Source organism: Saccoglossus kowalevskii, chromosome 17, assembly GCF_978046115.1.
Source record: "Saccoglossus kowalevskii chromosome 17, keSacKowa6.1, whole genome shotgun sequence".
Classification (NCBI taxonomy): Eukaryota; Metazoa; Hemichordata; class Enteropneusta; family Harrimaniidae; genus Saccoglossus; species Saccoglossus kowalevskii.
Genome location: NC_140657.1, coordinates 12716621 through 12738373, shown reverse-complemented (window position 1 = coordinate 12738373; position 21753 = coordinate 12716621). Strand labels below are relative to the sequence as shown.

General features: G+C 35.8%; 1 protein-coding gene across 1 annotated transcript; it reads right to left on the bottom strand.

The window, feature by feature from the left end:
• Nucleotides 1-391: 391 nt before the first annotated feature.
• On the bottom strand, nucleotides 392-21722 carry LOC100376238 (dual specificity mitogen-activated protein kinase kinase 7-like). Its single transcript, XM_085492503.1, has 11 exons — nucleotides 21556-21722; nucleotides 12627-12738; nucleotides 10898-10964; nucleotides 9342-9455; nucleotides 8752-8871; nucleotides 8062-8169; nucleotides 7687-7738; nucleotides 4685-4812; nucleotides 4456-4536; nucleotides 3516-3655; nucleotides 392-2767 (listed from the first exon to the last, which is right to left on the bottom strand). The coding sequence occupies exons 1-11, from the start codon at nucleotides 21683-21685 to the stop codon at nucleotides 2623-2625; spliced, it is 1197 nt and encodes a 398-aa protein (XP_085348629.1). The 5' UTR covers nucleotides 21686-21722; the 3' UTR covers nucleotides 392-2622.
• Between the last annotated feature and the right edge of the window lie 31 nt (nucleotides 21723-21753).

Sequence of the window (21753 nt, the reverse complement as noted above, 5' to 3'; positions counted from 1 at the left end):
CCATCAACTTAAGTAACTGACAGAGGTGAATCTATGATCTTATTTTAATGATTCAGTATACAATAATTGCAATTTTCAGTTCATGTGCATGTCTAAATAATGCAGGTGTGCTTTTAACAGAGCAAATATATTCAGGGTACAGGTTTAACGTGAATGAGATTGTAAATGATTTCGTTAATCAAAATAAATCTGTGAATAATGACATTTTAAAAACTGTATATGTTCATGCAATGTCAAACACTAAAGAAGAATTGTGTGTAGAACATACACGAGTAATAATATATTCAAAGGTAGTTTTCCCAATGGCCTGAATTCATTACACTTAAAAGAACCATTATTCTCAGGAACAGAAGATAAACTGGTGTCATCAACTACCATATTCCATGCTCTATTAGAAGCCAACACATTTGCATTTAATAGTGCGAGATCATTTTATGACCATAGACAACTGTTATTTATATAAGCACAACAACCTATTATCGTAATATTGGATATGAAAAACACATTAATCTGCACCACAATGAACTTCTCACATTTTGTAAATAATTCTCGTTTGTGTGCGCCACACATAAAGTGACTAACTTGACAAGCTTTTGTAACCCAACATACATGTATCAGACTTATGAAGCATGCACAGGTATCATGCAGCACAACACAATCATATTACAACAACTCTTGAAGCAAACATTTGAAGTTACAGTAATAATTACATTGTTCATAAGTAGACGTAACACCAACGCAAGCACTCGCAAGTCTGGCAAAAACCACAAATGCCTTATCTGTATGAATAATAAAGAAAAGTTCATTCATTCATTCATTCATAACCCCCCCCCTTTGTACCAAGGGAAGATGTACATTAGAACACTCACCTGGGTGAAAAAAAGACAATGCAGCTTATTTACAGTAAACATAGATGAAAGACAGTATAGCATATTTACAGTACCCTCTCCATGGCAAGATGAGGTATAATACAACATGTTTAGAGCACCCCCTCTACAGTAAATGGAAAGAAGGTGCAGCATATTTACAGTACCCCCTCTATGGCAAGATGAGAGATAATACACCACTCTATGGTAAAACGAAAGAGTTCATTTTGATTAGTCCATTTATGGCGAGATACTCTATAAGCATATTTTTTATATATAATTCAGATGCAAGCAGGAAACAGGCATGTTTGGGGTGGGTATACAATATAGATGTATATATATATATCAGTATAAACAGGAACACTATGCATCACTGAAATGTAGAATTTCAATAACCATGATTTGAAACACAAAATCCAACACTAGAATTATATATGACAAACAGTATAACCTCATGATATACACATTGACTTTAAATTACTGTAACTTTGCGTTTGTATTTCCTGTTATGGTAAAGGGGGCATAAGCTGAGTATTTTTCTTTTTTATTTATCTTCAAATATTGAATAATCGTGATAGTGCGCCAAAATTACCTGATAAACCCACAGAGTAAAATGATAGGAGATTCATGCTGCACATATCGTAAACAAATTTGAAATAGAATTTGGCTTAACGCACAAATTGAAAGAATCATAGTTCTATATATATATATATATATATATATAGATTATTTTTAATTAGTGACATTGTGAATTAGCGAAATTACAGATTAGTTAAACTAGCTAAAACAACATGCAAGCTGAGAAAAAGATATTTAGATTCTTAGACAGTTGGAAAATGATTGTTTGGTTTTTCAGTCAACCGAAAATACACAAATGTTAGGGACATAATTATATGTGACTGTTACATGACATATTATGTGTTCACTCTGTTGGTATCACAAAGGAAATTTTAGCATAGTATATATGTATTTAAAAAAAATGCAGCTAATGGTCATTCTTATCAATGCTGTGATAGATTTTACAATTGCAGATCATCATAACTGACCTGCATGCAATCGCTGTTTTCACTGTACCCGAAAGAAAAAATAGAATGGCAATATGAGACCCTGTTTTGCTAACAAAATAGCTACAATAAACAAAGTGTTGTCACAGAAAGCAATAGCTACAATATAGCTATATCATTAGCAAAACAGTGCCTCATACGGCAATACTGCGGTCACAGTCTATAATTGACAAGGCTGAGAAAAAGCTAGAACAGGCCCAGGATGTAATCTGTTTAATCAGGTTGTATTTTCACCGATCAAACAGGTAAAAATATTGCATTCAGTGGAATAGAACGAGAGTTGATGTTTATTCCACAAGTACCGTACTTAGAATACAAAGTGAAATTAAAGTGATGATACATATGACCCCCCCCCCCCCCCATAGTTACAAAGCTTGGTATTTTCTAGATTTCCATTATGGCAACAATTTTCAATATTATATTTCAATTTCTGACATGATAAACTGTTCTTGAATATTTTATCTGTTTCCAATTAAAGTAAAAGGTAGTACAAAGGCATTAGAATAATTTAGACACATATTAAGATACCGAAAAGCATCAACTTGATAAGCAGCAATGTATACAACAATTCTCTCTCCCTATTATCAGTTTCTTTACACAGGGAACCGGAACACATCCCAACTAAAAGTCTGTCACAGCGCCCTCTATGTACATGTCCTATTTACATATGCAGAATAGTTTCTGGGACAGATTCACTGAGGCCTTGGACTCTGTGTTGTTCTCATGACTTCTGCAAACCACTCAGCAACATCTACATTCATAGTTTCATATCTGGTGATAAAATTGTGTTGTAATAGCTGTCGGTACTTTGGCCTGTTTGTATAGTCTTTTATTAAGCTGGTGGAATACAAATATATATGAATTTGTAAGTGAAAATTGTTACTCCATCAGAATGCATGGCCTATTGTAAATTTCTACCTATACAATAATGAATACATGTAGAAGACTATTTTGTCGCTAGTTTACTAGTTGGGCAAAATAGTGTACTGAAAAATCTGTATTAGAAGCTGTGGCTTCTGTTAAAATGGTACATTGCAACAGAAGGGATGCGGCTTCTATTAAAATGGTACATTGCAACAGAAGGGATGCGGCTTCTGTTAAAATGGTACATTGCAACAGAAGGGATGCGGCTTCTGTTAAAATGGTACATTGCAACAGAAGGGATGCGGCTTCTGTTAAAATGGTACATTGCAACAGAAGGGATGCGGCTTCTGTTAAAATGGTACATTGCAACAGAAGGGATGCGGCTTCTATTAAAATGGTACATTGCAACAGAAGGGATGCGGCTTCTGTTAAAATGGTACATTGCAACAGAAGGGATGCGGCTTCTGTTAAAATGGTACATTGCAACAGAAGGGATGCGGCTTCTGTTAAAATGGTACATTGCAACAGAAGGGATGCGGCTTCTATTAGAGCATCTACACTGAATTATTCAAATCAAATGTGTTAAACACAAGCCACACAGCATGCTGACATTCAATGCACCACCCCAGCTGGAGCCTCCATGGGAAACAGATTTAAATGATATAAATTGGCATCAGCAGCAGTGTATTAAAGCCGAATCTAGGAATTCACATTTACTTACCACCAAGAAACAAAAGCATTAAAATCCATCGAGAAACCAGTACTCGGTAGTCTTGGTGGATCTTCTTGAAGGACTTTTGTTAATACTTCAAAATCTGTCTTACAATTTGTGTATGGAAATTCCCCCGTTGCCATTTCAACCTACGTTAGACAAATGACAAAGCTACAAGTAAACATACTGGTACAAGTTGAACACGCATCATTCCAAGCACTATTAACAGTCCATTTTGAAACGTATGTATGTAGAATAAAGAGAAATGCATCAAGGTTTCATGTTGCACTAGGGCTTGAAATATAATATTTTCCGTTCTCTGCGAGATTCCACGTTATGCGTGAAATCTAACGTAAAAACAGGACAAACAAAGGTCATAGCGTCGTAGTGGCGACAAACATCGGGTGGGATTCGACAAGCGCAAAAGTACCTGGGGGATATTTCCATGCTGTACACATTTGATGTTCAAATTCGATAAAATATGGGTATTTAAACACAATATTCTCCTGTCAAAGATAGGTCTTTCGATGTGAGCTACGAAATTCGAGTTCAAATCCTTCGATTTTTGCGGCAGCCGTTTGGCTCGCATCTTTCACGCGCAACTTGCGAGACCTCGCAGTTGAACGGAAAATCACATATTCAGAGGTTATAGAAGCGATTGCTCTTCAATGCCCTACCTTAATGCAATTCAAAATGGTCTATGGCATTTATAGAAATTTTGCACATAGCAAGTTTTATTTAAAGATCAGGTTCCAGAATTACGTTATTTGCTGCATTTAGATTCTGTTGAATTAGTATAAAGTGGACATGTACATGGAAGCTATGCAGAATAAACAAAATCAGTCAAAGTATATCAGAGAAATGAGTCTGAATGGACATAAAATGAAATGCACAAATCTTTATTTTTACACAGGGATTATCATTAGAATTTGTTTAATAGGTTACTTACTAGTGATACTCCTAAACTCCACACATCTGCTCTAATATCATAATCTGGTTTGGCTGGATCTGGGGGGTCTATTCTCTCAGGCTACCAAAAAACAGATTGTACGAATTACTCCAAAAACAAGTGGAAATAGAACTAACATGTGTGAGACATTAAGAAAAGACAAGATATAAACCATCTCAAAAGGAGTACCTGTGGGGGATTTGGAAAACTACAGACAAGGTGAACTTACTGCCATATATGCTGCACAACCAGCACTGCGTGTTTTAGCTTTTGAGTCTACTAGTCTACCACTGATACCAAAATCACATAGTTTCACAGTTCCTTTTTCATCTAGTAGTATATTGGAGGGCTTAACATCTGCAATAGAAATAGAAAATTTGTAGTCACAGAAAAATACGAGATATAATCCATTAATTTTAATTTGTAGCATAAACTTAATAATGTTACCAGTACCTTAAGAGAAAAATGAGTAAGTTTAATTGTAATTTAGACTTTTCCTGCTTGTTATTTAGCCTACACCTTTGGCAATGTATACAATATACATTTTGACCATATCTTATAAACATACAAAGTACTGGTATCTGAACTACAGCCCTCCAAGTTTAATTTTTTTCCTAGTGGCCATTGGCCAACAAGTTCAAAATTTTGGTGGCCAGCTGGAAAATTTAGTAGCCAAGTACAAAATTGTAGGTCGCCAGAATTTATTATGTTTTACAGACTACACAGAAACAACAATTATGGTTAAATTTAAGTATTTATTCAAGCATATGACACTAAATCATATAGTATCACAGAGATATCAAATTACCATAGCTCATTGAAATATGTTAAATTTTATTGAATGTAACATGGAAAAGACTTGCTGATGTTGTAGTCCCATCTTTTGGCTTGGATTTTGATGAGAAAACAGCATATTTTTTTTTTTAAATCAAAAAAATAATTGTTTTCAAAAAATAAACTGAGCATTTGAAGAATAATTTAACATTGATTACAGTGATAACTGCTCATTGTCGAAATGAAGCTTATCCATTCGCTTACCCACGCTAGTCTAGTAGACACAATAAACATTATACTCTTGAATAGGCATCAATAACTACGGTGAAACTTACTCAATTTTAGGCGTCAGGAATGAATGAAATTTCCGAATAATGATGCCACCTTGAATACACCTTGAAAGTCCCATTTTATTTCTTTTAAATCTCATTTTATTTTTCTAATCCAAACTGCCGTTTAACGGCCCAGTGCGAATTTACGGCAGAATCTCGTCCCTCAAATAAAGACACATGAGCTTTGATTATAACCGGATATATTGCACTGGGTCAGGGAGATACAAACTGTCCCAGTTAATAAACTTCCATGTATCTTTTAAAATTAATTGAAAACAAGCAAATAATTTCCATGAAAAATCACAGAGAGGTAACTTGATACATTAACAACTCTTTTGACCTATTAGTTTTGTGCTGACCTCTTCTCCGCGTCTTGATTTTGAGTTGTTTAGCCTACAATTCGGCCACGATCTTTGCTTTTACCGTGAAACAAAGGGAAGTTTACATCAATTTGACGGACATTCCATTTTTTTTAGAAACTAACGAAGCACACTGTCTATCATCCCCATTTTTTTGATTTGCTGATTTCTATTCTGAAAAATTTGACCGTTCGAAAATGCACCTTAATTTTGTACTCTAAAAACATGCAAGATTTTCAACACGAATTATTTAAAACCTGTCGAGATTTTAGACTTTTTACGGAGTTTCAACACTGCAGTGTTAAATTGTGGGAAAAACTGCGCCACAAAGAGCTGACAAGCTGTACAGTCTGTTTTATATTACGGAAAGTTTAGTTGCCGGCCAGATTATTCTTAGTTCGCCAATTGGCGACCTGCATATTTTTTTGAATCGCCATTCATTTAATTTAATCGCCATGGCAACCAAAATAGTCGCAATCTGGAAGGCTGAACTACAAAGACTGTTATATTTTGAACAATTGGTAGACTATCTTTTAGAAAGTGGCAAAACTTTCACCGAAAGTGGATGTTCACTTGAATAAGATGGACAACTAATTTTTTTCAAGTCTCTTTGTTATGTTAAACAGCTTCTATGGTACAATCAGTTCTCTAAACATGGGGCACACCGTTGTGACAGTATGTATTTACAGGATATATATGCGTTCAAGTATAATTCTGCTTGCAATACTTTCTGCCTATGGAAAGTGTACGATTATTTGATTAGTGATAATCAATTAGTTGTAAGTTATCGCTAATTGATTTGCCTAACAATTACAATTTCCAATGTCAAACAGAGACTCTTGTGTTATAAGTGGAGAGTCTACTAGCGTATGTTATGCATGTATCACAGCCCCTCAATACTGGAGGCAGTGTTGTTAAATGAAGCATGTTTGTGCATAAATGTCTACGATACCACTGTTACGATTCCATTTTTGAAATTGTAATTTAACATAGATGCTTTAAAAAATACATGGAACATAGAGCCAAATCAATTCAAAATTTCTCTGATCACCATTCATCAGTCACATCTTGAAACTGGAGTGTCAATATTGATGTCATATTACCTCAATCGTTTAACGATCACTACATAGATTACATATAATATAATGAAGCTGGATGGTCAACAAATCAGTATGAAAATTAAATCCTTCATTTTTAGTCCATCACTCACTGTTATGTAAATGTATAGCTAATGTGTTTACCTATAGCTGGGGTCATGAAAATATTGCATTTATTGTCAATTGAATCATGACTTAATTTAATACGACTTATTTACAACCATACACATCTATCGTAAGTGATTTTCTGTTCAACTGCGAGATCTCACGAGTTGTGTGAAAGACGCACACTGAATGTCTGCCGCAAAAAATTAAACGATTAGATATTTCGTAGCTCACAATGAAAGGCCGATCTTTGACAGGGGAATATTGCGTTTGAATACTCTTCTTTCATCAAAATTGACCATCATCAAATGTGTACAGCACATTATTAAGCATGGAAATATCCCCCAAAATATGTTTGCGTTTGTTGAATCCCACGCGATGTTTGTCGCCAGTACGACACTATGACCTTTGTTCTGTTTTTACAATCGATTTCATGCATTACGCAGAATCTCACAGAGAACAATAAATAGTCTATTACATAAATGCAACAACATTAATTTTGTAATAGTCTAAGAGTAAATATGGTAACAACAATAATAACAAACAAACAAAACTTGCTCTTACCTCTATGTATTACACCATGTGTTTCTTTTAAATAATGAAGTGCTTTCACAATCTGCAAAACATAAAATTAAATTGCAATAACAGTAGACAAGCAGGGTAACTATTTTTTTTTAAATCTTAAATAAAACTATGCAGATTTAATTTGTGAAGAAAGACGAAAATTGACTTTGGTATTTAACATCACCTGCTGAAAGCCCCGGAAATGAATGGAAAAAAATGGTGACCGCCGGTAATGTGAAAAGGGCTATTAATAAATAAGTGCGATCTAGAGAAAGCATTTCAAGTTCTTTTAAAGACTTGTAGACTCCTAAAAATGAAACAACTTTGTTTACAGTAATAAGTGACTGTACTCTGTCAACAACATTATAAGCTTACAGCAACTGTCATTTTTCCTAATATTCTTTCCGGTACAGGACCACTCAACCTCCTCATCAGTTTCTCTACACAAGTTGCCATTAGTTCCATACATATCCACACATCACTCTGAGAAGACAGAAAAAATATGGTTACGGTTAATGCAAATACCCTCGATTAGGAGACATTCAATTTGTTACATGTGAAGCAACATGACATTCTTGCTTTCTTTGCTGCATAGTCTTGTATTTACTACTGTAATGCATTAATTTTTCACTGGCTTTTAATTGCGCTATTTTCGCCGATAAGTCAAACCCGTGAAATTAAATCTATGTGAACATGTAAAATAACAATCAAACTCAATATTTCCTTCATTCAATTTGTTACATGTGAAGACATACACATAACATTCTTGCTTTATTTGCTGCATATTCTTGTATGTACCGGTACTACTGTAATGCATTAATTTTTCACTGGATTTCAATTTCGCTATTTTCGGTGATAAGTAAAACCCACTAAATTGAATCTATGTGAACATGTAAAATAACAATCAAACTCAATGTTTTCTTGACAAATTCGTGAAATTAAAAACACAGTGAATATTCTCAAAACATCAAAACAGTGAAATTAAATGTCAGTGAAAATAAATGGTTTACATAGAAACCATACAAATGCAGACCTTGAGAAGCTGATACTGAAATATGTACTTACAGGTGTAATTATAGCTCCTAGACATTGTACTATAAATGGTGAATCATGACTTTTTAGAACTACATCTAAATCCATTAATATTCTCTTGTTTTCTTCTTTATTTCCAGACCGTCTCATTTGCTGGGGAGAAAATACATTTTTAAGTTTATCATCAGAGTGCAAGATGATAGAATGTAGTAATGTAGTAAAAGAGAAATTATTAAGAAATACTTTATTAGAAGAATGTAACCTTGCATGAAAAATGTTAATAGCCTTGTGAGGTGGAAACAAGTGGCCGCACAAGAGTTCAGACATTTGTTATCGCACATTTTTGTGTGTTAATCGCTTGTTCATTTTGCTTGGTATTCTTGAATGAATTTATGAATTCATAAATGAAGTGGAGCTATAGTTGTACCAAACGGCGTATTCAAGTTTATTTTCAGTGATTGACGATTTGAATAGTCAAACCTTCCCAGACTACCATACAAATTACCTAAATGGTGGTCATGTACATTTGCATGTACAACCACTCAAATGAATATGACGTTACTAGCATGTAACCCTGATTTAACTGTGCCAATTTCACCTAAATCATGTAAATCATTGCTTACCTTAACAGCTATAACATAGTTCGTTTCAGTGTGTTTCATTTTGACCACATGTCCACAAGTACCAGTGCCAATTTCACCTAAATCATGTAAATCATTTGCACTAACAGAATATTTCTGTAATATAAACAACAATTTATTAAACTGGATTTGCATCCACAACATTCTCGAGAAAGAAAGACAATATTGACAAACAAGAAAAGTAATAAATGGCAAATAAATATTTTAATGAGGCTCTGACTGAATTGAAAATTAAATGTTAGTGTTTTCATAAATCATACATGTATATCATATGATATTTGATTGCATATTGCATACACTGATGTGTTTCTATGGCCAAAATATGTATTTTAATGATTCAGTATACGTTGTTGTTGTTGTATGTATGGTATATGCCTTCCTATTAGAGATGTGCTTATAAAAATAGAAACAAACGTTCACGTTACCAGAATTTTTTATGATGCTGAGATTAGCCTCAGATTAAAATTTGGTTTTCATTTGGGGTTTCAGGAAATGACAGTTGCACCATTACATTTTTTTCTTTTTTATTTAAGTATTTCTGTGCATTCTATAACTTGGTTATTTAAAAAATCTGTTTTAAGAAATGCATACAAGTGTTTCATTGTATATTTGTCCATTATATCCAATAACTCTGACTATAAAACAATATAGGAAAACTGGCTAGGTTTAAAAAACTAAAATGCCAAATGTGAAACTTTTCAACAGAATGAGAGTACTAAAAACACTAAGCTGCCCTTTAACAAAAACCCCTGAGTACGCTATGGGAGGCACAACAGCTGACTTACTCCCTGCCTTTCCCTCCCTGCTGGTAAATGTTCAATGTCTCATACAAATCATGTAACCATTATCTGATGATTCACACCCACCTGCTAACATATTAACATGCATGCATCTTTCCCTTTATATAATAAAATATAATAAAAATTAAATCAGATTGTGATGATTAACTATGCTATTGTACGCCAGAATCATCAGATTTAAAAATGATTTGTATCATACAAATGAAGGCGGAATGAAAAATGAGTGAAATAGTTATACATTCTGTTTTCAGATACAGATGGGGATTATTTCAAATCATTGATAAATGCATGGATGGTAACATACAAGATACCCAGGCCTTCCCTTTTGAAAATGGCTAGGAAGTGAAAAATAGCTTATCTGAAAGTACTAATTTTCATTGAAATAATTTTGCATGTGTATGTTTTTTTTAGCTCCCCTGGGTGAATACATGGGCGAGTAGCACGCAGGATTACTCCCCTAAAAAACGTCTGAAATACCATAAAATACAATTCTGGTTTCTTTTTATTTTATTTTATGTTAACCGCCTCTTATTAGAAACATTGAGGTAACTTAAAGAGCACCAAAATTCATATCATTATTCATGCCTTCATTATTATGGGTCAATGTCAATCAGGATACTAAAAAAATTAGAAAAAAAACATGGGGACATAGGAAAAGTTTTTGAGAATAAAGTCACGAAAAATGGTCAAAATTTAACAGAATCATGTAAAAGACAATATTTTAAAAGTTTGACTTACCATTCCATTTATTGTAAGTTTCCCAGTCTGTTTCATTATTTCTTGCAATTTTCTATCAATTTCAGCACTGAAGTAATAGAAATATTTGACAGTAGTTATATATGTAAAATGAGTCAAATATGAACAGTAGTTATCAGACTAACTACTGTAGCTGACAAAGTAATGTTCAAATGTGGATGAAATATTTAATTCCACACGTGTCATGCAAATATTTGCTTAGAGGTACATGTATTTTCAAAATAAAATTAAATCAATATTACTATCATTTCCACGACTCCTTTAAACAATATTCAAAACATTGTTCACTGATATGAGTAACATCAAAGGGTTGTTTTCACATACACATTTTCCAGCCTCTTGTAGCAAAACTTGCATCGCAACTTACCTCAGTGGGCTCTCAAATTTCTAGTTATGTGTAAAACGGCAGAATGTTTAAGGTAGAGTTTTTGTACTATTCTGATAATGTCAGGTAACACAGAAGATGATTTTTGTCAAATGAGCTACAATGCTATTTATGTGTGCTGAAACCTAAATTTGCCAACAAACCGTTATTGGCAGATACTATCGGTACCGTAAAATCTCTATTAGAAGCCGCATCTCCAATAGAAGTCGCACCCATTTTTTTTTAACAATTGGGAACCAAAAATTCATCATTTCTCATATGTGTATATGCTCTAATAGAAGCCGCATCCCCTCTGTTGAATTGTACCTTTTTAATAGAAGCCGCGGCTTCAAATACAGATTTTACAGTAATTGAGAATTTATGATCCAGTCCACTCAGTGGAACACCAACTTAGACAAATTTTTATTCTGATGGTTCATCATTGATGACAGTCACAACACAGAGACAGATTCCCCAAAAGTTACTGACAGCTGGGGTCGGGAAGTGAACCAATAACGTTTGAGTTATACAAGTTATACTTATTAGTGAATTAGGTTTGTAGTTGATCTTGGTTTCTGTAAATTATAAATTCGATAACTGGAGTATGATAGGGTAATTATTTGTATTTTATTTTAATACCAAGCAAGCCCAGACACGACCATAATTATATATTGCCAAATTGATGACACACCCCTACTTCAACTTGTGCGTCAATGCCCATTGGCAACTGCTATATGTAGCACTGTTAACAATTCTGTTCAATGCTTGTGAGGAATAATTTTAAGTACACAAATTGTGTACTGCAATGCGATTACAGTATTACCTAGACCCAGGGGTCCCATGACCATTCAACTCTTCTCTTGTACAAGTGTTAGCTCTACAGCGCAACTGTGGTGGAACCCAGAATTATGCAATCGCCCTCGGCCAAAACTGTGTTTCCAAACTGATTAACTGTTATCATTGCTTGAAAAAAAAATCCACCATTTTCCAAAACTATTTTAGCGACTATATCAACGTGGTCAATGACAGTCGCCATAGTTAGTATATTTACTGACAATTAGACATAACCCAACATGTCTGTGTTTCGATCGCAGGTTATCACCTCTTACCCATGACTACACAGACGATTTAAGTTGTACATTACTTATTATAGACACTTGAACCAACAATCGGTCTATTTGTAAAATTTTGGCTGGTCTATGCTATGAATATGTTTCCACAGAAGGACTTCACAAACATTTGGATGCTATGAAGCTTACTTGAAAACACATTCAACATTAGTAATATTTTTAAAAATATAAGATATTTATTTTTCCACTATTGAAAAAAATGATCAATTGACGCTACCTATCTATGGATCTTGGTTGGTGATGTGACGTCCCAGGTAACATGAATTCTTTTCTTCTATTTGGCCTAATGGGTTGTGATGGTCCAGACAACGGCCTTGTAAAATTTAGTTCTGTGTAGTAATAAAAAAAAAACAGGTTAACAATTTGTTAACCTGTAATTCCAGATTTTTAAAGGGCGATGGTTGCCACACAGCATTATGTCTAATATGGGTCCCATGTGATATATACAATACATATAAAACACACTGGTTGTTAACAGAAAAATTTAACATCACCTTTAATGTGATGGCATGTACAATTCTGTTTAACTGAGATGATAACACAAGAACTATAGACAAGTATCAGCATTGTATCTAAGCAACATCAACAGCATTATCAATTAATTATTAATTATGAAAGCATTAATCATCATCAGGATTTGATATTTAGTGTACATTAAGGTAGAAGCCTAGTCATTTTTTTGGACAAAATTGGTCATAAATCGCATGACTATGTTCATTAGTTTATTATGTACAATCATGAAGCTAATGTCCCATGGTACAATGAAATAGCATTATTTTGTGTGTTACAGTTAAGCTTTTTGAGAAACGTGTCAAAATGGCGACTTTCCACTAAAATACAACCATCAATTTCTCAAAAATAAGGCTGGTGACCCCCAACTTTTTTTAAGTCAATATCCTTGTGTTGCCTCAGCATACAGTTTATTGCAAAATGAATAGATTATATATATTTTCATTTATGAGTAGGCTTCTACCTTAAGGCAGTTCAAGCAGAGTTCAAATTTTGTACTACTGAGCCTGTTATTGCACATGTACAATAATTATACATCCTGGGAGATACATGGGGAAAACATAGTTACCCTGGAAAATGTTAAACATTTTTTTTACAATATTAGGATTTATGTCAATAATAAAAATAGGCACGGATCTAGAAGCCGTACCTACACACGAATTGGTGACGTCACAAAATACATGACCTTCAATCGGCGGCGTTTCCTCGGTATATACGAATTGGTATATACAAATTACAATAAAGATACTTAAGACATTACACATAAAGTAAAACAAATCACGTGACAATATAATAATAATAACGGTAATAAATCCTAGCTTAACAGTTGAACAGAACGCTCATATAGTCAGTTAGGTCATGCCGAGGGTCACGCACTGTGTTCCAAAATGGCCGTGTAGTTGAAACTGGGTCATGGCGTGACGGGTGAGGAAGACATCATTAAACACTCTCAAAATCACAATAAAACGGAGAAGTGGTTGCATATTACGGCGTAGCCAACATGGGAAATAAAAAAACGCCCAATACAAACGACATGGGTTCGAGTCACACTAGATACACACTCACCAGAACTGAAGCAATCAGAAACCATCAATCGTTTTGGCTTTTCCGTTCAACTTATCGGAACACTGGAGTAGTTAGAAAAATGAACACCACTTAACGACCAACGTCGTGGCGTGGTACACAAGCGTGCCATCAAAATAAAACAAAATTAGCTTGAAAAAACAGTGGGTTCGAGTCCCGCTCAGAGCTACCGTAAAAACGTAAATCAAATAAACTGAAATCTCTCAAACCGTAAACAAGTAAACAAAGAACGTCGCAAAAAAAATAAACCTTACAAAACTGAATGAATAAATAATAAAATAACTTGCGTCTTAAACTGGACGACGCGCAATTTCTTCAACAGTTTCCAGATTGTGACAAGAGACAAACACAAGACCCAAGTCAAGGTAAGTTTTGTTAAAGTGTCGATGGCCGCATTCCCTATATTACAAAAACAATTCAGGCAACAGACGAATATCTTCTGTGGTTTTGTGGAATTTATACTGTGTCTGCGGAATTGTTGATTGAGGGTTCGAAGCCAGCAGTTAACATTTTGTTAGAAAGTTTCACAATTAAATCAAATATCCAATGATACCAGTATATTTATTTCATTATTTTAATAACTTGCAATAGTGGAAGTTGGTCAAACACGAGTTCTTACACCTAAATAAGTATCAAATATTTGTCGACACATTTATTCTCTTAATTTAACAACTTGTAATGGTGTAAAATAATTAAACGAGAACTGTCTACACCAAAATAAGTCTAAAATATTTATCCACACATTTAGTCTTTCAATTTAACAACTTGTAATTGTGGGAATTAATCAAACGCGAGTTGTTTACACCAAAATAAGTCTCAAATATTAGTCCATACATTTATTCTCCCAATTTAACAACTTGTAATGGTGTAAAATAATTAAACGAGAGCTGTCTACACCAAAATAAGTCTAAAATATTTGTCCGCACATTTATTCTCTCAATTTAACAACTTGTTATGATGTAAAATAATTAAACGAGAGCTGTCTACACCAAAATAAGTCTAAAATATTTGTTCGCACATTTATTCTCTCAATTTAACAACTTGTAATGGTGTAAAATAATTAAACGAGAGCTGTCTACACCAAAATAAGTCTAAAATATTTGTCCGCACATTTATTCACTCAATTTAACAACTTGTAATTGTGGGAATTAATTAAACGAGAGTTGTCTACACCAAAATTAATCTCAAATATTTGTCTACACATTTATTGTCACAATTTAACCACTTGTTAATAGTGGAAATTACTTAAACGCGACTTGTTTAACCCTTTTCCGGTCAGGGGAGTTTCACGCTATCAGGTTAAGTCGTTGAAAAACGGTCATGATTCAATACACTCCAGTAGCCAGCATCTAAGCATGCTATCCTGCCAGACATTTTTGCAAAAATAGGCCATAGTTAACAGACTGTATCGACCACAGTTTTCACATTTTTTGCAATCTGTTTGCATACACACTTCATTACCACCATGGACAACAATTTCTCGTATAAAAAAAATCACCGTTTTATTTCAATACACATTTTTTACTGTCGTTAAGTAACGATGTTTTGCCCTTTGTACAGTCTCAATAAACACGTGTTAAACATTGAAATAAATATTGCTTAATTGAAAACACATTACAAGCAAGTACAAGGTCACTACATGAATGCAAGTTCGAAGTAAGAAGAAAAAAACGCGTGAGTATGGGGATATTTGGGACATGTACGGGGGGAAAACGTGTTTGACGTACTCGACCCGTTAGCGTACATTTCAAATTGCAACGTATATTCAACGACTTGAACTACATGTGTAACATATTACAACGTACTTTCCGTGACTTAACTGACGTTATATTCAAGCTCTAACGTATATTAACCGACTTGACCGTATGAGTAAGTCCACACTTACAACGTATATTTAACGACTCAAACTGAGACTGAAACGAACGAGAACGTAACTGCAACGACTTGATCGGGGTTACCTTCACACGGCAACGTATATTCACCGACATGACCACATTAACCAACTAAATATGTCAACGTATATTTAACGACTTGAAATAAAACGAACTAGCGAGAACGTAACTGCAGGGACTTGGCGTGTATATATACTCACGCAGAAACGTATTTCCACCGACTAGACCCGATGAACTATCCTGACATTAAAACGTATAAATACCGACTGAGCATGAAACTAAATTAACGATAACGTATTTTCACCAACTCAAACTATTGTACAGTTCGTGACGCTGTAATAAGTCCCAAATTTATTTGTTGTACGCCTTTCTTAGTCGTCCACCCCGGCGGGCTGCTCCCATGCGTCTGCCTGATGTCGAGGGCTGCTCTTCCGTACTTCGTGTTTGTGTTCCCACGGTGCGTTTTCCCCTCAGTGCCATGTTGTGATGAAAAGCAGCGAAACATTCGCCCGCGTGAAGGTGAACTTTACAAATTGGGCATCCTTTTGATGTTTCTGATAATCGGCCACTCGCAGTTTTTCTCCCGTCCTTGCTGCACTGCTTACACGATTTTTGACGCCCGGATAGTCTGCATATTTCGTGCGAATCCATGTTTTCACTACGAATAAATGACGTGTTACTTGGAAGAGAGCCAACTTCTCTTATGGATTTTTGAATTCTACTCGAGTGTCCACCAATCAGTTGTTTACCTGTGCGGATATTGAAGAATTTGTGCGTTACTTTAGTCGTGCGATTCAATGCCTTGAAACATTCATAAGCATTGACCAATGCAATATCTATGAGGTAACAGGCCATGTAGATCCACCAACGATTGTTTTTTCTGCCCGTGTGATAGTATTTTCGCCTTTGGTTAGAACGATCCACGCCACCCATGTGATGTCTGTAACATTGTAACGATACAGGCACGTGTCTCTCGTCATCTACTGCTTCTGCCGACGTAGCAAGTGGGGGATAGACTGTATTTAAAATCAATATTTGCGCGCTGTCATCCTGGTATGCAGTAATATTGATAGTGTCGTCCGGTCTAGTTGCTGCTTTCATTTCACCAATTTTCAATTTCAGCTTCTTGCTTTTCCCTTCAGGAATTAATTGCGGCGGCATGGTTTTCCGATTTAGTCTGCTAAAACTACCGACCATGTACACTTTCTTGTCTTGTAATTCAAGGGCTGTGTTAACTGACGTAAAAAGCGAATCACAGAAAAGAATATGGTTTTTTTCTGTGAAGGGCTGTAGCAACCGGTGTGTTGTCTTCTTGATTGTCCCAGTTTCTTTCTTTCTCCCCTCAATTGTAGTTTTATATTTCACTCCTAAATATGGTTCAAAGTTTGCAATGTAAGACGTTGTCGAGTCGCACACCTGCCATATTTTGAAGCCATCACGGTCGGGTTTGTGGGGCAATCTCTGCTTAAACTTGGACCGTCCCTTGAATCTAATCATACCCTCAATCGAAATTTCCTGTCCCATCTGGTAGTATCGCCGACAATTTTCGAGTACGGGTTTCAGCCACGGGTTGATTTTATACAACGGGTCGGCCTCTGATCGTTGACGGCGACGTTCAATGTCAGGATCCCGCCGTGGGTCATTTACTGGATCAGCTAAATGGAAATAACGCATTAGCATTTGAAATCTGGCCCGAGTCATTACTGATGCAATTCCCATGTTCTGCAGAAAGGGGTCACTCGACCAATAATCGTCGATTGCTGATTTGTGATCAACACCCATACATATCATCACACCAAAAAATGCTTGCATTTCACTGAAATTTGTATTACGCCAGCGGGCATTTAATTTTTTTGCAATGCATTTTTGATGATATTTGGCGTATTTATTAGTCTCGGTAGAAGCCAGTTCTATCAGTTCTGGTGGGATAAATTTGTAGAAATATTCCACCTCACGAGCATATGAAGGCAGTTCGAAAGTTGGTCCAGGTTCGGGTTCAAAAACTGGAATAGTAAATATATCGCCGTCTTCCTCCGTGGCCATTCTCCATTCACCAGTGCCGGAGGCAACATAATCGAATGTAGCACCAATTTCTGTGTCGGATTCAATTTCAATGTCGCTATCGAGTACAGGTGGGTAACGTTGCTCTAAAAAATCGTCATTCTCAGCACGATCTTCATCGATTTCTGAATCTGTATCGTCGTCAGTTGCAACTATGAAGTCATCTGGTATTTTGTGTCGTAGCTCACCCGTTTTTTCGTTCAATACAAGTTCATCATCACGCGTGTCCATTGGCGATGCGTGTGCATACACAACACGTTTTTTAATAGTTTGTTTTTCGGGGAAACTCGCAAGTGTTGATTGTTCTGTACCGCATACATTTTCTTGTACCATTTCTTTGGTGACATCGACGTTTTGTTGCGTACTCGCTGGGTCGATATGTTCAGGCCCCTGCTTTTCTGCGTTGGCAGTTGTGGCGGATGTCGACGGTTCCGAATCGCAAACATTGTCTTGCAAAAATTGTATCACATCTTCGACGGCACGTTGTATTTCAGCGTGACCAACTTCCGTTTCTTCGGCATCTGCTTTGTCGGCAGCTGGCGATTCAACCACTTTACGGTTCGTCTTCGATTTACGTTTGCCTCCTGGTTTGCCCCTGCAGTCCTTCAAACGGTTTTCTTCTGTAATCGCATGTTCATTGACTGAGGAGACAGTCTCCGACTTGCGTTTGTTCTTATTCTTTTTACGCCTTTTCTTGAGTGGACTATTATCACTGGTGTCCGTGGTACGCTCGGCTGGTAACTCACCGACGTCAAATGTTTCCTTTGCTTTTGATTTCTTTCTTTTTCCACGCTTTGCTGGTGAAAAATCTGTCGTGTCAATGTCAAACTTATCACTCCCCGTGCCACTGCACGATTGACGCGTTTTCTTCAGTTTCCTTCTTGCCTTCATAAAACACTTTCTATCTGTATAGGACGGCATATTAACGTATGTGTCGAAAAGGAGGCACACAGCGAGTCTGGGCTTTATCTCACTTTCTTCGGCCATATTTATACTGAACGACCAGATGTCCACAAGACTGCATCTCCCCACAATTTGAATATTTATTGTTATGTAAATAAATATGTTATTTTTTCGAACACGGATTGGTTACAATTTGCATACACATAAAATTGCATATGCTAGCTCAGACGGTGAAATCACGTGGACTTTAATATTTCCCACCAGCTGTCCCGGTCATTTTACGTTGGTGATTGCCGACATTCCAAGCTCAGCCGTTGGAATCCGTTATGCTATTCATTCTAAGTGCCGGGACTATTTGCCAAGCTGGTCAAAATACGTTACTACCGTTATAACCATGAATCGTGTCGTTCAAATACGGTTGTAATGCTGCAGTTTGCAATGTGGTCAAGGCGGTTTTTTTACGTCGTCGCAAACGTCGCGTTGTGACGGTAAAATAGTGAAATGAGCAGACAAGAGTATAGAATTACATTCTTTATTACTTGGTTAATTTATTTGACTTGGCGTAATCGAAAACAAATTCTCTCCCTCCATAATTTCGCAAGTGTAAAATATCAGGTTCCGTACAACGTATTATAAACGCTTGACCGTCTGAGCAACCTAAATAACAGGCCGTTTTTCAACGACTTAACCAGTTAGCTAGCTGGAGTGGGAAATTCTAGCATACCCATATTGACGGCGGTTTTTCACCGACTTGACCGGAAAAGGGTTAATCAGTTGACATCAATGCAACTTACCCGCAGACAGTGCACAACAGAGTATCATTATTGAGCAATTATAAACAGGAACGTGTCTTGGCATTAGGGTTAGGGTCGGGTCAGGTATGGGCAATGCAAATGGCAAACATCCAATTGGCAAGATGTACACTAACGGGTTATGGCATGCATATAGTTTACACAAGTAAAAACACAAAATTGGCAATTTTTTGGACAATTGTAACTCAATAATAGAAATATGTTGTATTTCTATATATATATATACACACTATATAGTCTTATCAAATGCATACACATCCAGTCAATCAATTGTGGTCTTGTGGTTCAGTTGTCTACACAGTGATCAGGAGGACCCGGGTTCACATCTCATGCCTGCCCAACTGTTTCTCGCAAACACCATTTGGCAATAAAGCTAAATACTAGTACGACAACAAATTATTCAATTTGCATGACTAGCTCAGTTGATTTGTACTATGTCAGCAATGTGAGCGATCGCTGGTTCGAATCCAGTATGTTTAGTTAGATTTTTGAATGCTAGTGTAGATAGTGCTCCTATGAATAGGACTTAAATCCTATCTCTTGTGTGAAGACACTCGTGGTACAGTGGACAAGACAGTGCGCTGGGGACTCAAAGATCCCAAGTTCGAATCACGGATTGAACACTCCTACATGTACAAAAGACATGAAAGACGTTAAAAACATAAACAGCGGATTCAAAAACTCAAGTCAGAAAAACAGAACACAAGAATACCACCCCCACATGGAAGCCAGTCAAAGTCGTCGAAGAACGAACACAGTTGACAGCTGTAGGTCACGTGCAACAACAGACACGAGGAGCATGGCTGCTCTCCAAATGGGTCCCTTCTTTTGTATTGACCCCCAAAGGATTACTAATCCCCCTTTCTAACTCTTCCTCCAAAAATAATATATCGCCCCTTTTAAAATGTATTGACCCACAAATTAATGAATATTCATGAGCACAGAAACTGCTAAGTCATGAATAAATTAGCATAATTTTAAAAGATTTGCATAAATTGTAGGTACTCCTTCTAGAGCCCTGCCTAAAAATATTTCATTTTGTCACCAAACAAAAATTTGAGATATGAAGAAAAAATGTCACTATAAAAAGATTGCCAAACAATCGCTGAAAAAAGTAGAAACAACATTGAATATATCACAGGTTCTGTTTTGTGTGTGAATATTACTATTCAGATTTGAGTTACCAATATAATACTATTGACAAATTTATCTCCTTCATTTTTATAAATATTAATAAATTTCAATGGCAGTTGAATCCAACCAACAAGTGCAGTGAATAACGACATCATTTAAAAAAAATTCTAACATTTTATCGGCCAACAGAAACATGTAATTTGAATTCTTAACTCTGTGAAATTTATAAATACTCATTAAAAAAAGAGATGCAATGTATTTATTGTCCAAAGTACAATAATGCAACTCCAGGTGGGAATTCCCCATTTATTTTTAGAACAAACATCACCAACACATGCCACAATACCTGTACTGCTAAATCCATTGCTGTTCACAAGTCATGATTGGAAACAGAAAACTAGATAATCATAACAATGTCACGTGACTTCAGGTTGCAATGCCAGAGCTTCCCATTTACAAAATGCTAATTATTGTCTTATGACATGCATTCTCAAATCAGTGAAGATTCTGAGGAGTGAACATTACTGGAATGCGTGTCAACGAGTTTCGCTGGATCCGATTATCGTTTTATGTTACAACGTTACTTAAGAAAGTGTAATAAGCGCTGATTAAATCTACAGATGTCATTATGACAATCGTTGATAAATATCAACATAATTATACCAAGTCTTGCAGAAACACAAAGAAATTGTCACACAGGTACACGGTGATTTTCTCAAAAACCACCTTATACATCGAGCTGAAAATTTACCTGGGAATGGTTTACGTTCTCTTTGACCGCCTAGTCCAAAATCTATGGTGGGACGTTCGCGTTTTTTGGTCTCATTCTCGGCTTTCAATCGCGCTTCCAGATTATTCAACTTTCTTTGGAAGGTCTCCATTTTCTTTGGCCATTTCTACTCATGCGCAGTAAGTGACCTGATCCACAACCTCGTACAGATTAATATTT

Bases quoted from the DNA above. Each gene is read 5' to 3' on its own strand.
- LOC100376238 (XM_085492503.1), bottom strand. From the start codon at position 21,685: ATGGAGACCTTCCAAAGAAAGTTGAATAATCTGGAAGCGCGATTGAAA. The intron at 12,739-21,555 runs GTAAATTTTCAG...ATTACTACACAG, and splicing joins AGAACGTAAACCATTCCCAG to AACTAAATTTTACAAGGCCG. The intron at 8,170-8,751 runs GTAAGTACATAT...CTGTCTTCTCAG, and splicing joins TAGGAGCTATAATTACACCT to AGTGATGTGTGGATATGTAT.